Below are 17,741 nucleotides of genomic sequence, written 5' to 3'. Positions count from 1 at the left end.
CGATCTCGTTTCAATTTCCACCATGCGATTGCGATTGAGCTACTATACTCATTATAGTACAGCTCAATCGCATACAAAACGCGGCAGGACGACGATTGCGCTTTGACCAAAATCGCATCGCAATCGGATCGCACTAATGGAAATTGCTGCTGCAGTTTCCATTAGTTTAATGTACCTTGCGATTTGCGATTAGAAGCAAATCGCAAATCGCAGGGTAGTGGAAAAAGGCCCTAAGGCTCATCTCAATTTTGCTAAAAAACACCTCAATGATTGCCAAGACTTTTGGGAAAATACCTTGTGGACCGACGAGACAAAAGTTGAACTTTTTGGAAGGTGCGTGTCCCGTTACATCTGGCGTAGAAGTAACACAGCATTTCAGCAAAAGAACATCATACCAACAGTAGAATGTGGTGGTGGTAGTGTGATGGTCTGGGGTTGTTTTGCTGCTTCAGGACCTGGAAGGCTTTCTGTGATAGATTGAACCATGAATTCTACTGTCTACCAAAAAATCCTGAAGGAGAATGTCCGTCCATCTGTTCGTCAACTCAAGCTGAAGCGATCTTGGGTGCTGCAGCAGGACAATGACCCAAAACACACCAGCAAATCCACCTCTGAATGGCTGAAGAAAAACAAAAAGAAGACTTTGGAGTGGCCTAGTCAAAGTCCTGACCTGAATCCTATTGAGATGTTGTGGCATGACCTTAAAGTGAACCAGAGACGAAGCACCCTTGTGTATTTTACCATAGAAATCAGTGGGAACATTAGAGAAAACATTTACCATGCTCTCTGTTCCATCCTCACTGCTAAAAGTGTCTGTTATCTAGCTGAGATAAGAATCCCGGACTGAGCATTGAGTCTGGCTTTGCTATAATGACTCAGCTATAATGATTCCTGAGCAAAGCCAGCAGGGGGCAGGCTTGGACTTGAAGACAGCAAAGAACACAGTCTCAGCTATAATTATTCTGTAGCAAAGCCAGACCGACTGCTTAGTCGGGATTCTTATCTTAGAGGTGATAACAGGCAAATTAAACAGAGAACAATGTAACAAAGAGCAGATTAGGTGTTTACTGTCATGTTCCCACTGATTTATAAGGTAAAATACATGAGGTTGCTTCATCTCTGGTTCTCTTTAAAAAGGCGGTTCATGCTAGAAAACCCTCAAATAAAGCTGAATTACAATTCTGCAAAGATGAGTGGGCCAAAATTCCTCCAGAGCGCTGTAAAAGACTCGTTGCAAGTTATCGCAAACGCTTGATTGCAGTTATTGCTGCTAAGGGTGGCCCAACCAGTTATTAGGTTCAGGGGGCAATTTCTTTTTCACACAGTGCCATGTAGGTTTTGAGTTTTTTTTCTCACTAAATAATAAAAAACCATCATTTAAAACTGCATTTTGTGTTCAATTATGTTATCTTTGACTAATAGTTAACGGTTTTTGATGAGCAGAAACATTTAAGTGTGACAAACATGCAAAAAAATAAGAAATCAGGAAAGAGGGAAATAGTTTTTCACATCACTGTATGTGTGTACTGTATGTGTATATACTGTATATATTTACTTACATTTTTATATTGAGCCTGTTACATACCCGCATATAAGCTAACCTGCGTATAAGTCGGGGTACCCACTTTTCCCTCAGAAACCAGTAAAAGTGAATGACTCGCGTATAAACCCCCTCCCCAATAAACAGATGTGCCCCCAGTATAAGTCAGCCCCCCTCCCCATAGCCATATGTGCCCCAAGGATGATACAGCTGTGTCTCAAGATGCCACTCGATGGCATCATGGATAAGACACAGCCATTGCCACACAGGAATAATCCCCGATCATTGCACTGCTGACATGTTGCTTGCATGCTAGGATCCACAAGCCAGGGGACACAGGTAGTCTAGAGCAGCGCAGTCTGCACACCATGTTGCAGGAAATGTGGGGGCACAGGCGCAGCAAGAAGCCAGCTGGTGAGAACAGGATCACTAGTGCACAATCCTTATGCTCCTCTGCCAGTAACAAAACCTGCTCCACCATCCATTTTGCTCCACGTGAGTAAATCTTTGGTGGAGTCTGCAGATGGTAGATGCTTGTGGGTGGCACCTGAACAGAGGCGGGACAAGGTCCTTCAGCACACAAGGCTGAGACAGCAAAGTGCGCCCCTCCATCCCTCTCACCCCAGCTGTCACACACTGATTGCTATTACACTAAGAGGCGCCCCAGGGCCCACAACCTCCCCAACACCTTAATCTCTAGTTATCTGGCTTGCAGTCACTGCCATGTATCCCCTTTTCTTATTTCTTTCTGCTTCAAACACAATTGGGAATGACAGCTGAATGAATTGTGCTCCCCCTCCTACACTGCGCCCTGAGGCTGGAGCCTCTCCAGCCTCTGCCTCGGCCCGGCCCTGCACCTGAAGTCTAAAATTTAATCTAAACTCAAAATTAAAGAACATGGTGAGCACAGTGCCAATTTCAAGGCCTATATGGTTTTGGAAGAGAAGCATACTTGCTTTCTGTCTTTGGATTCAGCTGCTGGATGGGTCAATCAGGTGTGACTATTTTTCTACATGAGCGGGTGTGACTTTTAGTACACAAGAAGAAGGTGTTAACCTTAACTTCGGTAGCAGAAAATAAAGCTCTAGAGGTCGTTAGTCTGTTTGGATAGGTATAGGTTCCACAAGGGATGTTTTATGATACTTATAAATTTTCACCAGTCAACTATTGCATTTACAATTTTTCTTCATTTTGGGTTTAGTCAGGCCTAAAAAGAAGCTTCTAGTTAGTTAAAGGACAACTGAAGTTAGGGTATATGGAGGCTGTCATATTTATTTCCAGTACTTTTCAGTTAGCCGGGCGCATCCACTAGGTGGCGATAAAACTCCACCAGAATTACATCTTTCCCTACTATCCATGGCGGCCTGGAGGGGAAATAGTAATTATCGCCACCTAGTGGATGCGCCCGGCTAACGGAAAAGTACCTTATTCCCTTTTAACCTCCTTGCCGGTTATCCCGAACACAGTTCGGGGTAACCTGCGCAGGAGGATTTCTCAGGCCCCGCTGGGCCGATTTGCATAATTTTTTTTTCCTACACGCAGCTAGCACTTTGCTAGCTGCGTGTAGTACGCGATCGCCGCCGATTCGCCGCTACCCGCCGCGCCGCCCCAGACCCCTGAGCAGCCTGGCCAATCAGTGCCAGGCAGCGCTAAGGGGCGGATCGGGATTCCCTCTGACATCACGACATCCATGACGTCATCCCGCCCGGTCGCCATGGCGACTGGGGAAGCCCTGCAGGAAATCCTGTTCTCAACGGGATTTCCTGCATACTCTGATCGCCGAAGGCGATCGGAGTGGGTGGGGGGATGCCGCCTATCAGCGGCTATCATGTAGCGAGCCCTGGGCTCGCTACATGATTTAAAAAAAAAAAAAAAAAAAAAATTTAAAAATGCGCCGCTGCCTCCTTGCCGGATTTTTTAGAACGGCAAGGAGGTTAAGCAATACCAGTTACCCGATTAACCAGCTGATCCTCTGCTTAGAACACGGTTAGCCATAGACCCTAAACAAGCAGGCAGCAAATCAGGTGTCTGACATTTTTGTCATATCTGATAAGATTAGCTGCATGCTTGTTTCTGGTGCGATTCAGACACTACTGCAGCCAAATAGATCAGCAGGGCTGCCAGGCAACTGGTATTTTTTAAAATGAATTAAATATGGCAACCTTCATATTCCTCCCACTTCAGTTGTCCTTTAAGGAAACATACTGAAAGTACATTTTTTGGTACTGACTACTCGCAGTCAGTGCCATCACTTGATCTTTATGATTATTTTATATTGCCCGACGCACACTATGTGCAAATTCATCTACAAGCCTGATAGCACTTAGCTTGTCCTGGGAGCAGTGGCCAGTTCTGACCCTCACCATCCACACTAACACCACATCCTGCTCGCCATCTCCTTGTCAGCCCATTCATACTGGCAAGGGGAAGATGAAAATAACATGGATGTCACATGGTGGGTAGAGTAAGTGACCACACCCAGGAGAAACAATGCTTCTACACTGGATCAGTCAACTGGAAAAAAGTAAGGTTTTGTGGCTTTCTTATGAATGTCCAGTGTTCTCCACAGAAATTTTCTCCAGCCGGGTTGCATGAGAATTATTTGAGTGGGGCGCGACAGGGGAATGCAAGGCCGCCGCAAATCTTATTACAGCATAGGAGCAGGAGGCGAGCCGATGACAGCTGAGTGCTCACCAAAATTAGCCGAGTGGGGCACCCGGCTGAAAGAGCCTGGGGAGAACACTGGTGTCTTTCACCTGTAGGGCTAGGCGCGGTCAACATTGGGTTTATTTTCCTTATTACCAAGTGTAGTGTGAATTTTTTTCCCTTAGAATTGAACACAACTCCATTTTGCTGAACTACAATCTTGCACACAAAATCATCTTTTAAAGGGAATGGTGTGTCTGAAAATCCAGTTTGCTTCCAGTTTTCTTTTTAAACAAAACAAGCAGAAACTAGCGTTGAAGATTTATTAAAAATAACACTTAACCCATTGGATTAAACTTTCATAACGTACCTTCACAAACTTCGGAAACACTGAGCGAGGTTGATAGAAACTAGCAATCAAAAATAAATCAACCCATTTTTTTTCCCCCTTAAACTTTTGGCGGATGATTAAATTTGTTTAAAAAATAGTACACTGAAATAGGAATATAATTTCTGAAAATCATAAAAATATGTTTGTTTTTTTCTGGTTAACGTATGCATTTACACTGAACACACAAGGCAACAAGATGAATCATGAGGAAACATGGACGTTGACAGAAATGTGTATTAGTCCCACTTTAAGAGATTGAAACAGGACATCAAAATTACTGAAGTTTCTAACAGACACGAGCAGAAACAGGCAAATAAGCTCACAGGCAAAAATCGTTTGCGCTAAGAGGTGGTGGGACTTGACAATGACGACTGATGAGGGTAATGTTTCTTTTTGTAGGATGGCCAGCGGCAAACTGGGCAGCAATGTCTACCTCCAGCCAACCACATTACAATGCAGTTTTGGTGGAATACATGACCACAAGGTAGACCCATGAGTAAAGATCCATTCTCAAAGTTCTCTAGACACACAACACATTCCGTACAGTGCAACATATTTTCCGGCCACGTGGACCAGTTTGGTTCTAGGCTGTCCTCAGTGCTATAGGAACCATAGGATCTAACATTTCTTCCACATGGGCTGCCGCTGTTTTGGGTGTTGACACAAGAGCATGTTTGGTCAGTGGTTTCTATGGCAGAAGTGGCTGTGCTGGTGTGGACTTCAAGTGGTCGACATTGACACGTTACACTGTTAGGAGTCTCATTTTCATGGTCACTGTCACTTTCTACAGAGCCTTCTGAGATATCTTCTTCTGTAAGATTGCTAAGACTCTGGAACTGCCAGGTTGGTAAATTTTTTATGTAATCAGTGGGTATCAGAGGGTGGAGCCACAAGTCTGGAAATGCCAAGCGTTCGAGGTAGAGTTCTGGGTCTTCATCCCAGTCAGAATTGTTGGGAAAGTGCTGGAAAGAGGCAATGGGGTGGAACAGATAACTAGTGTACCAATCCCAGAGGCTGGACAACCACTCTAGGTTATTTGCATTGATTTCGTCCGCGTTGTTACGGCGTCTCTTCTTCTCAAAGTAATCTATGAGCAAGCCATGACCGAGATAAGTGCTTAGAAAAAGGGCTGGATGAGAAGAGTAGAACATCCAATCAGCTCTAACCCATGAAGCCAAAGTGGTTGTGTTAGAATAGCGGAGCAGCTTAAGGCTGTACTCATAGAAGCTATCTAAATAGGGTAGCTGCAGGAATCCCAAAACTGGTAACCAGGAAATGATTAGCAAGGAATTATAGGTCCCTAAAGTGCTTATAAGAACCACAAATCTTTTGATGGTGGCTCCTTGTGTGATAAATAAATCCATCCAAGCCATCAGGTTCACCAAGACTAAACTGAGTACAAATAAGTCATTAACCTCTGGTTGTAAAGTGCGCAAGAAGGAATCCATGGCCTGGAGGGAGATGTACTCTCCTGTGTTATTCCCATATTTGTAAATTCCTTCTGGGGTCTTCAGAACATAGGACGGTGTTCTGGATATGCCAATTTCCGCCATGTAGCTTGTGTTGTCCCAGTTGCCAACGTTGACAAAGATGAATTCCACTCTACCGGTGAACTTCACGCTCAGGGCAGAGAAGAAAGCTGGCGGCTTATCAAGGTTGGCAAAGAGGTACAGCTTGACTTTGTACTGGTCACTTTTGTTCCATTCTTCTTTCAGGTGCTCGGATTTGTAAACAGTTTTGATCCTCGAAGCGGCGTGTGCAGTTATCCACTTGAAAATGTGCTCGGTCTCGATTTTACGCCCACTGTATTCTTTCAGCATGACTTTCCCCTTTGAAGTGCTTGTCTGAGGCACAGACATGATAAGGGTTGATCTCATCCATCCCCTCTTCTTGCAGTACCTGGATGGAGTATAGACAGCGGTAGGTCAGTGGACAGGGAAGTCAAACAGACACAATGAAACAACATTTTTTAAAAAGGTAGTTCAACAGTTTGCACACAAACGTTGCAAGCTAACATTCCTCCAGAACTATATCACTGGATAGTGGCTGTCCACTACAGTTTCAAACCTAGACAAGACAAGAGACACATTTAAATTGCGCTTTTCTCCTGGCAGACTCAAAGCGCTTCAGGCTACAGCCACTAGGGCATGCTCCATTATTATTTACTGTATTTATAAAGTGCCACCATATTACGCAGCTCTGGACAATAACTAGGGATACATACAATGTAAACATGGGGTAAAAAGAGGTAGCACACTGTTATACAATATAACACAAGGTTATCCATGCAAACAGGACGCAGGATCATGTGATTTAACAGAGACCCAGCAATTCAAATCCGAGTTAGTCCATGGGAAGGGCAAGAAGGACACAGCAATGCTGTAGCAAATGACCAATTAAAGCCACCCTTGTTGAATGTAATGAAAGACGTAAGTTGCAATTGCAGGTTATTGCATATTCCGTAACATAAGTGCAGTCTTTATTGGCAATTACAGCATTCCATACCAAGGAGGAGGCCATCACCTACTGTGTATTTCTTGGGTTTTCAGAAATGCCAAACATTCCGTTATTGCATATAGTTGCATTACATGCACTTGATGGTGACTTATACAAGTATTACGTGCTCAGTAATAGTGGGTTTGTCCCAAGTGTTAATTTTACCATATTTTATATACAGTGTATATCATTTATTATAGGTGTTCCAGCACAATAAGTCCAGCAGTGTGAATGGTGTTTTGTGTAAGCAATATATTCCCAAAGTGTTGGGTGTGTGCAGTTGATGGCATGTTTGTTACTAAATAAATACACTTCTCATTGAGTGCAGCAATACATTTTCACTATTAACCCGATATTGGCTTGTCCTTTAGAAATAAAACCACATGTAGGCAAAAGGAGGAGAGGAGGAAGGAATAGTTGGCACTGCAGCTTAGGGACGGCTACCGCTGGAAGGACATCGGCAGGATTTACACACACTCTTCTCCTGTTATGGTGCAAACTGCGTGCTCAGATATGTGAAGAGCAGGTATTGAAGGAATGGAGAGAAAAGGAGGTCAATCGACACTGCAGGTGCTTTATTCCAATGGCAGGCATAGGTACAGTACAAAAATCACAAGGATAAAAATTGTTCACATACCATAAGGTGGAGTGTGGCGATGCGGTGGGTGCTGGTGGAAGGTGCCTGACAGCCGTTTCGCGCTGCAATGCGCTTCAACGGAGGCTAATTTTTGCAGCGCGAAACGGCCGTCAGGCACCTTCCACCAGCACCCACCGCATCACCACACTCCACCTTATGGTATGTGAACAATTTTTATCCTTGTGATTTTTGTACTGTACCTGTGCCTGCCATTGGAATAAAGCACCTGCAGTGCCGATTGACCTCCTTTCTCTCCATTCCTAGAAATAAAACCACAAGCAGTATTAGCTACTAGAGACGGCACGCTATGTGATTATTCTATACCCAAGTTAAAGTGGACCTGAACTCTTGCACAGGACTGAAGAAATACATAAAGAAATGGACCCTGTATGTATTTAGAGAGTTTAGGCTGTTTAACCCGCCCCTCATTTGTGTCTAATCACAAATTGTAATCTGACTATCCCCATGATGACTGGCTTATGGCCACCCACAGATGTCCTGGAGAATGATTTTTATTCTGACATTTATCACTAGTGTTGAGATCTTTAGTTCTGCCAGGTGATTTGTACAGAACGTTCATTACTAGGAGTTCTATGCACAGAGGGAGATACTGCTTGCTTGGCAGTTGGAAACAGCTGTTATTTCCCACAATGCAACAAGGTTTATAGACAAACTGTCAGGACCATGGTCATGACATCACACTGTGGGAGGGGTTTCACCACAATATCAGCCATACAGATGTCCCGATGGTCTATTTAAGAAAAGGTGAAGCTTTCTCATGGGAAAGGGGGTATCAGCTACCGATTGGAGTGGAGTTTAATCCTTGGTTAAAGTTACTCTTTAAAAGCTGTAGAATTGCAAATAACTTCAGTTTTAAAGTGTACCTGTAGGGGAAAAAAAAAAAAAAAAAAAGTACCCAATTTAGATACTTACCTCAGTAGAGGCTTAGCCTGTCCCCTGTACCTCCACTGATCCAGCCCCCCCCCCCCCCCCCCCCCCCAGCTCTTCAGCAAGGGCTTGTTGAGAGATGCAAGCAGCATGTTTTTGTTTTTTTTCCAGAGCCCTATCAGCTCCATGCTACTGCACAGATGCGAGGCGTCCTGCTCCTGAGCAGTGCGGTCACGCTTTTTCATAGAACGAAGTGCAGGCGCAAAAAATTCCAGAGGGTCCCAGCACTGGATTGGTGATTTCAAGGAGGATGTATGTGACTTTCCTTTTAAAGTCACAGGCTTGCCAAGGAAGCAAAATTATATTTAGCATCACTTTTTTTTTCTTTTTTAGCAAGAGGACGTTTTGGTATTTTAGCCTCTTATACTCACCTAGTGGTTCTGGGTAGGGTTAATCCATGAGATGAAAATAATTTCTTCTAACATTCAAAGTTTTATGGAAATTATATGCAGCTTGAAAGTGGACCAATCAGAACAGCTTCCTGTCAATTTTTATTGGTCCACGTTCAAGCTGCATAACATTTACATGCAAATTGAATGCAAGAAGAAATGATTTGCATCTCATTTGGGCATCCCTAGTTCTGGGTTGCCAAGAGCTATCTGGGGATTCAGCTGCACACAAAGCACATCAGAGAAGTCCGTAAATGGCTTTAATGGATGAAGATATTTCCAAAGTGCCTGGTCCTCTGCTCACCTGGGGTCACTCGAGCAGTTGAAAGTTCCTGTCCGGATGCCAAACTTGGTCACCTTCTTCACCATCTTCTCCCAGTGGACTTTACTCACTAGAGGACTCCGGTCATTCGCAACCACCTGTGTAGAACACGCAGTAATATTTAGCCTGATATCAGACAGGAACAAAGCTTTAAAAGAACAAGCCATATAATGTTCTGCAGGCCATTATCAGAAGGAAAAAAAAAAAGTGGTTCCCTAAAAGGGGCTCAAACCATAATTACCAAAGGTGACTTAACCCTAAGGGCCTGAGCTACGCATGTGTTTTTCAAGCATTTTTGAAATGTGGTTTAAACTGTGTAAAAACTTGTGTAAACCTCAAACTTGTGTAAAAACGCAGCAGTGAACTCCAGCCCTTATCGTATTGCTGTCCGACTCCGCTTTTCATTAAATGAATCCCTCCCTATAGTCCCACCTGAATGGTTAAAAATGCTGCTACATATCTGTATTTTGAATAAAAAAATAAATAATAAAAGGAAGAAAAAGAATAATCAGTGTTCCCTGGAGCAAGGCCGACACCATCCATACAATTAGCCATTTTATTATAGCAGAAACATGAATAGATGTTTACAGGGCCACGGGGTTGCGTTTCACGTCATGCGACTCTGATGCTGCCTCCTTACAATTCGTTTTTCCGAAGGAAGAAACCCGGATTCAAACACTAAAGCTAATCCTTTATCAAGCTACACCATAGTGGATACGCCCGAGATTCTGGATGCATGTGATACTGCATGGGTAAGGCATGTCTTAAAAGGACCCAAGGTGAGAGTCTTGGCAGAGTTCAGAAAGGATTCCTTGAAGTAACAGCATATCCTCCTTTACAATCATGTAACGGACACCTGAAGTGAGACAGATATGGAGGCTGCCCTATTTATTTCTATTTAAACCATACCAGCTGCCTGGCAGCCCTGCTGATCTATTTGTCTGCAGTAGTGTCTGAATCACACCAGAAACAAGCATACAGCTAATCTTGTCAGATTTGACAATGTCAGAAACACCTGATCTGCTCCATGCTTGTTCAGGGGTGATTGCTAAAAGTATTAGAGGCAGAGGATCCGCAGGATAGCCAGGCAACTGGCTTACTAAAAAGGAAATAAATATGGCAGACTTCATATATCTCTCGTTACAGTTGTCCTTTAAACATGTGAAAAAGTGACTAGAGGAAGGGTTTTGTTTATTAACAGGTGAAGCTGGACAATGGCTTTAGCAATGTGTTTATTGAGTGGTCTCCATAGGAGATGGAACAACACTTCCTGTTGTTGGGGGCGGCACAGGAAGTGAGCAGGATATCTCCACAATGGGGACACAGCAATATAAGACAGACAAATGTAATTCTGTACCCGCTCCATATAAAGCTTTCCTAGCGTTACACTGTAACTCAGATACATACATACATAATCAGATAGTATACGGTTTCACCTCCCTTTGTACTGTTAGGCGTTTGTGCTGCATCCTTTAACCTAGTACAAGCATGAATTATTAGAGGAGCCGCTTCTGAGGCGGATTTACAATGGCTCTGCACAATGTGGTCAGACAGGTTCTTTCTGAGCTGTGGTGATACATTTCCCTGCTGCTGCCAGAATGTCATGTGACACCCCTTGTATTGCTCTGTCTATATCTGGTTCATGTAGAAAAATAGAATCCAGTGTGGGGTAAAGCCTGCAGCCAAACTGTCAGAGGTTGGTCTGTACAGAACTCCCAGAGGATTCACAATGTTCTCCCCTCATAACACCTCATTCAGTAGGCCGCAAGTTTGGAAATCTAAACAGGGACAAATGGCACCAGGGCCGGGCAGAGGTAGGAGAGGCTCCAGCCTCAGGGCGCAGTGTAGGAGGGGGCGCACAACTCACTCAGCTATCATTCCTCTATTGTATTTGAAGAGGGAAATAAGAAAAGGGGATACATGGCAGTGACTGCAAGCCAGATAACTAGAGAATAAGGTGTTGGGGGGCCCTGGGGTGCCTCTTCGTCTAATAGCAATCAGTGTGTGACGGCTGGGGTATGAAGCGTGAGGGGCGCACATGGGTGTCTCAGCCTTGGGTGTGGGGGGACCTTGTCCCGGCTCTGTATGGCACAGCATGTGCAGTGAAGGTAAATCAAGTTGGAGTAGTGCCCACTCACCAGTCATGATTGGTTTCAGCATACCGCCATTGTCAGGGGTTGCTCCAGAAAAGACGAAACCGGTTGGGACTTGAGAGTTGGAACTACTCCAACTTGATTTACCCTTGACTGCACATGCTGTGCCATTTTATGCGCTTTTGATGTATGTGGGTCCCTGTTGTTCAGGAACCGCAACGTGAGGATTGATGCTCTTGTTCTCTTTCACTATTGTTTGGAATAAACATTATTTTTACATTTCAAAACCAACTGATCTGCATAGCGCTTGATTGTGGGGGTCTGGTCACCTGTATATGTGTGCCTGAGCACCAGGTGACTACCTGTCCATAGCTGCGGTCAACGCCAATATTGTAACAACGGGGTGTGTGTGTGTGTGTGTTTTGCAGTGGTAGGTGAAAAACTGTTGATCTGCATGTATCGCCAGTCCCCTCTTACTATGTAAAATACACCCTCTCTTGCAGCCCACCCTCTCTTGCAGCATTATCTCACTTGCCATCAAGGGTGGAGTGGGCGGTATTCATATCACTGCAGGGCAAGGAAAATGCCTCTAGGTCAGCTCTGGCTCACAACGCATATTACAGAAGTGGAAACAATACTAATAAGGCTAGGAAAGGGGAGGAGGGAGAGAGAATCTCAAAGGTCATAAGAACCTTATTCCCTCCACCTACTGCTGGTCACTTCATGGTCTCTTTAAATTAAGCAGTTTTGCAGAACGTCGCCAGTATAGAGTTTGGTTGAAGTTGATGGAAGTACATGTGCAGATCCTGTATGGAAACAAAGTACTACAGCATGTCTCCAATACACTAATTGAATAGTAGGTTCCCATTCTGAAGGAAATTACATCACTAGTCACAAGACCTGACAGGAGAGATACTGGCTTCTTCAACTGTGTATTTGTCTTTTACTGAAGGCTGTGCATGTGTGTGGTTGAATCAGGAAAAAAGGGCGCAGGAGCCCTTAAAAAAAAAAAAAAAAAAAAAAAAAAAAGGGAACTGCCATAGCCTTTTATAAAAGCCAAAACTGCGGCAAATAGGAGAAGTTTGGGCGCAATTTACCTTCCTTGCCGCTTTGTGATGGGGATAGGTTAAGGTTGGGGAGTATGGTTTAACAGTAGAGGGAGGTCTTAGCGTTAGGCATCAGTAGGGAGGGTTCTGTGTGAGAGAGTAGTGTTAGGTTTAGACATAGTAGAATATCGGTAAGGATTAAGTAGAATGTCAGTTATTTTACCAATATTCCACTAGTGGCAGTCCCCCACACCCTTTTACCAGGTACCTTTTTTTACATGTATGAGTGTGTGGTAGCCATAAATCTGTGCGCACTCAATAATGGGAGTACTATTAGTCAAGCAAGGCTACAGGTGGAAGCCCCATCAGAAGATTTGCTCAGCTTTGGAATTTCACCACATAGAAATCACCCTGGCAGAGAGTAGCGCAGTGACGTGCCGTTACCTGCACCAGCCAGATGCCATCCTTCGTGTCTTCCACCAGTTCATAGAAGTGCATCTCTCCACTGAAGTTGGTGCTGGAGCCGGCTTCAGAGGCCTCCTCTTCCTTCAGGGCAGAGTACAGCTCTCCTTCCATGAGGTCACCTGATAATCAGTCACAACACAGGAGAACTTCAGTAATGCGTATAGACATGGCTCATAACAAATGCTGCACATTTTACAGCATGTGGCTTATCTGTCAAACATGCATTCATGTTCGCGACCTTCCAACTATGGCAATTACAAGTCTTCTTGAACCTTTGCTTACATTGGAATGAGGCATTTACCTGGTTTGTGGTAGTACCCTCTAATATTTATGGCACCTGGTTCTGGCCATTCTCTATTATTATTATTGAGTATTTATATAGCGCTGACATATTCCCCAGCAGTGAACAGAGTATTTTGTCACTTAGCTGTACCTCAGGAGGAGCTCACATTGTAATCCCTACCACACAGTCATATGTCTATGTATGTATTGTGTAGTGTATGTATCGTAGTTTAGGGCCAGTTGAGGGAGAAAGCCAATTAACTCATCAGTACGTTTTTGGGATGTGGAAAGAAACCGGAGTACATGGAGGAAACCCCCAGCAGACACGGGGAGAACATGTAAACTATGTGCAGATAGTACCCTGGCTGGGATTCGAAACCAGGAACCCAGCCCTGCAAGGTGAGACTGCTAACCACTATGCCACCATGTTGCCCACACCACTATGCCACCATGCTGCCCACACCACTACGCCACCATGCAGCCCACACCACTACGCCACCATGCAGCCCACACCACTACGCCACCATGCAGCCCACACCACTACGCCACCATGCTGCCCACACCACTACGCCACCATGCAGCCCACACCACTACGCCACCATGCAGCCCACACCACTACGCCACCATGCTGCCCACACCACTACGCCACCATGCAGCCCACACCACTACGCCACCATGCAGCCCACACCACTACGCCACCATGCTGCCCACACCACTACGCCACCATGCAGCCCACACCACTACGCCACCATGCAGCCCACACCACTACGCCACCATGCTGCCCACACCACTACGCCACCATGCAGCCCACACCACTACGCCACCATGCAGCCCACACCACTACGCCACCATGCAGCCCACACCACTACGCCACCATGCAGCCCACACCACTACGCCACCATGCAGCCCACACCACTACGCCACCATGCTGCCCACACCACTACGCCACCATGCAGCCCACACCACTACGCCACCATGCTGCCCACACCACTACGCCACCATGCAGCCCACACCACTACGCCACCATGCTGCCCACACCACTACGCCACCATGCAGCCCACACCACTACGCCACCATGCTGCCCACACCACTACGCCACCATGCTGCCCACACCACTACGCCACCATGCAGCCCACACCACTACGCCACCATGCAGCCCACACCACTACGCCACCATGCAGCCCACACCACTACGCCACCATGCTGCCCACACCACTACGCCACCATGCTGCCCACACCACTATGCCACCATGCAGCCCACACCACTACGCCACCATGCTGCCCACACCACTACGCCACCATGCTGCCCACACCACCACGCCACCATGCAGCCCACACCACTACGCCACCATGCTGCCCACACCACTACGCCACCATGCTGCCCACACCACCACGCCACCATGCTGCCCACACCACCACGCTGCCCACACCACTACGCCACCATGCAGCCCACACCACCACGCCACCATGCTGCCCACACCACTACGCCACCATGCTGCCCACATCACTACGCCACCATGCTGCCCACACCATTACGCCACCATGCAGCCCACACCACTACGCCACCATGCTGCTCAGAGGTGCTTCTCTAGAGGCGTTTCTATGAAAAACAGCACTTTCAGTATTTTTGGTCAGCAATATAGGCTGGTGGTTGGAAAGTGTAATGGTTAAGGGCTCTGCCTCTGACACAGGAGACCTGGGTTCGAATCTCGGCTCTGCCTGTTCAGTAAGCCAGCACCTATTCAGTGAGGAGACCTTGGGCAAGTCTCCCTAACACTGCTACTGCCTATAGAGCGCGTCCTAGTGGCTGCAGCTCTGGCGCTTTGAGTCCGCCAGGAGAAAAGCGCAATATAAATGTTCTGTGTTTGTTTGTTTGTAGGCTAGGAATCGCAGGTGAGATTTTAGGGAGCACGGGCACTGGGAAACATTTTCATACTTAGGGGGCGGCCAGGCAGGTGCCAGAGGCGCCAGGACAATTTCGGATAGATTTCAAGCTGAAAACTATTAGAATATGGAGGCTGCCATAGTTATTTCCTTTTAAACAATACCAGTTGCCTGGCAGTCTTAACTTTCTGAAACAAACATACAGCAAATTCAGACTTAAGTCAAACATCTGATCTGCATGCTTGCTCAAAACTGGACAGAAATCAATCGAAATGATAAATGGGCAGCCATGTTGCCTCACCTATTTCTGCCACAATAGATCATTATGACCGAATCAGCTGAATACTGATGTTGCCAAGTAATCCTTGGGCACCTTTAAGTAGACCAGTCACTATTTTATTTATCCATTTTTTTTTATTTTTTTTTTGCGTTCGTGTAGTAAATTTGCTGCAAAATTGCTTTTGCACAGTGATTGAAAAGTACCTTTGTAGCGTTCCCATCTTTTGTATTGGAGCGCAATCTCTCAAAAAAAAAAAAAAAATGCTGCAGAGACCTGCAATTGTGATTTCCCTAATTACAATTGCTCCTGTGTCTGCCTCCATTGACTTTATTATTATTATTATTATTATTTTTTATTTATATAGCGCCAACATCTTCCGTAGCGCTGTACATAGTACAAACAAATAATGGGGAACAAATATACATAAGAAATACAAGACACTGTACAGTCATGACATTGAATAGAATAAATACAGATACATACATAGTTGATATGTAGTTGGTACATATACATATGTTAAAATTACAGCAGTATGAGAAACACTAGGAGGAGGTCCCTGCCCTTGCGAGCTTACAATCTAGAGGGTAGTGGGGAGGAAACAAAGGGGAAGGAAACACCAGGATTAGTGGGTGAGCCAGTGTGCCTTCAGTGCTGCCTATAGCAAATTATAGGCTTGTCTGAACAGGTGTGTTTTCAGAGTACGTTTGAAGGTTTCCAGACTCGTGGCATGACGAACCGGCTGAGGGAGAGAGTTCCAAAGGAGAGGGACCGCCCGTGAGAAGTCTTGGATGCGAGAGTGAGAGGAGGTGACTAGGCTGGAGGACAAAAGGGTCTCCTGTGAGGAACGGAGGGTCCGAGCGGGGAGGTATCTGACTTTCATTAGCATAGCGCTTTTGGAATTATCAGCAATACTGAGCGATCCTAAAACGCTACTAAAATCATATTAGTGGGCCACAGCCCTTATAAACGATCTAAGTCTTCACTTTTGTTCTTTAAATAAATTCTTGCCTGAGGATTGTTGTTTGGCTTGGCATTGAACTATGTTATTGTAAACTTTGTATCAGGCTGGGTGTTCCCGACAAGGCCTGAGCTGACTGCTGGGAAGCTGTGCTCTCTCCTCTGCTGCTAAAACTGACAGCTGAAAGTGTACATGCAAGAAAATGTGCATGTTGCAGTGTAAATGCAAGAAAATATACAGGGTGTAGTGTGCATGCAAGCAAATGTGCATGGTGTAGTGTAAATGCAAGAAAATATACAGGGTGTAGTGTAAATGCAAGAAAATGTGCATGTTGCAGTGTAAATGCAAGGCTGCACCTTGGCTCCAACCTATGCAATGATGGCAGCTCCTCCCCCGACTGCTCACCTAACCATACTTAAAGGATACGTCTGGCAAAGTAAGAAAAATCAGATCTAGTTACCTAGGGCTTCCTCCAGCCCCTGGAAGTTTGTGTGTCACTCAATGCAGCTCTGCTCGAAGCCGGTCTCCTGGGGTCCCCTCCATAGCAGCCAGTGACCTGGCCTAGGTTAGCTGCCTCTGTGCTTGCGGTCCCGTCTCTGGGTGAGTTTTGTGTAGGTGCATAAGTACTTGCTTGCGCAGAGGCCGCAGACTTAGCCGACAGCACCAACTGCCATTATCTATAACCCCACCCGCTACCAAGGCTAAAAGGTTCGTTTTTTTTATAGCCTTAAATATGCACAGAGGGAGATCGTGGTTGCTTGCCAGTTGGAAATAGCCGTTATTTCGCACAATGCAACTAGGCTCACAGACAGGAAACTAGGTCCTGACATCACACTGTGGGAGGGGTTTCACCACAATATTCCTGTGATTGCTGTGCAGTGGCCATATCCTGCCTGATGCAGTACAGAACCAACTCCGCCACTCACTCCACTGCAGTCATTGAAATGACAGGTCCTCCAATTGGTGTAACACCTGAATGTCAGCCCCGCTGATCTATTAGGCTGCAGTAGCGTCTGAATCACACCAGAAACAAGCATGCAGCTAATTTTGTCAGATCTGACAATAATGTCAGAAACCCCCGACCTGCTTGTTCAGGGGCTGTGGCTACAAGTATTAGAGGCAGAGAGGATCAGCAGGATAGCCAGGCAACTGGTATTGCATAACCTGAACTGAAAATAAAAAAGGTCAAAATATAAACATACACAGGTCATACACGTAGTCTACTCCTCAATCTCTTTCTCCTCTCCTGCGTCCTGTTTGTTCACTGTGATCAATGGATTTCTCCGTCCTTCATTTAAAGAATGGCGATTACCCCCTAACTAACAGCTTCCTGGTCAGCACACTGTTAAACTGTAATATCACCT

General features: G+C 45.5%; 1 protein-coding gene across 2 annotated transcripts in view; it reads right to left on the bottom strand.

The window, feature by feature from the left end:
* Positions 1–17,741, bottom strand: part of LOC137563167 (charged multivesicular body protein 3) — a 76,588-nt gene that overhangs the window by 41,810 nt on the left and 17,037 nt on the right. Inside the window, exons 3-5 of one of the 2 annotated variants that reach the window (XM_068275282.1) lie at positions 12,953–13,092; positions 9,352–9,467; positions 4,794–6,476 (exon numbers count right to left, since the gene is read on the bottom strand). In XM_068275282.1, the coding sequence (XP_068131383.1) occupies positions 4,919–6,476; positions 9,352–9,467; positions 12,953–13,092 (1,814 nt within the window). In that variant the 3' untranslated portion in view covers positions 4,794–4,918. Of the gene's footprint in view, positions 1–4,793; positions 6,477–9,351; positions 9,468–12,952; positions 13,093–17,741 lie in introns of those variants that run through there. The other variant, XM_068275300.1, reaches the window with a different exon arrangement.

This window comes from Hyperolius riggenbachi, chromosome 1 (genome assembly GCF_040937935.1).
Source record: "Hyperolius riggenbachi isolate aHypRig1 chromosome 1, aHypRig1.pri, whole genome shotgun sequence".
Taxonomy (NCBI): Eukaryota; Metazoa; Chordata; class Amphibia; order Anura; family Hyperoliidae; genus Hyperolius; species Hyperolius riggenbachi.
The sequence above is the reverse complement of the archived record's forward strand: the minus strand, read 5'-3'. Positions and strand labels throughout refer to the sequence as shown.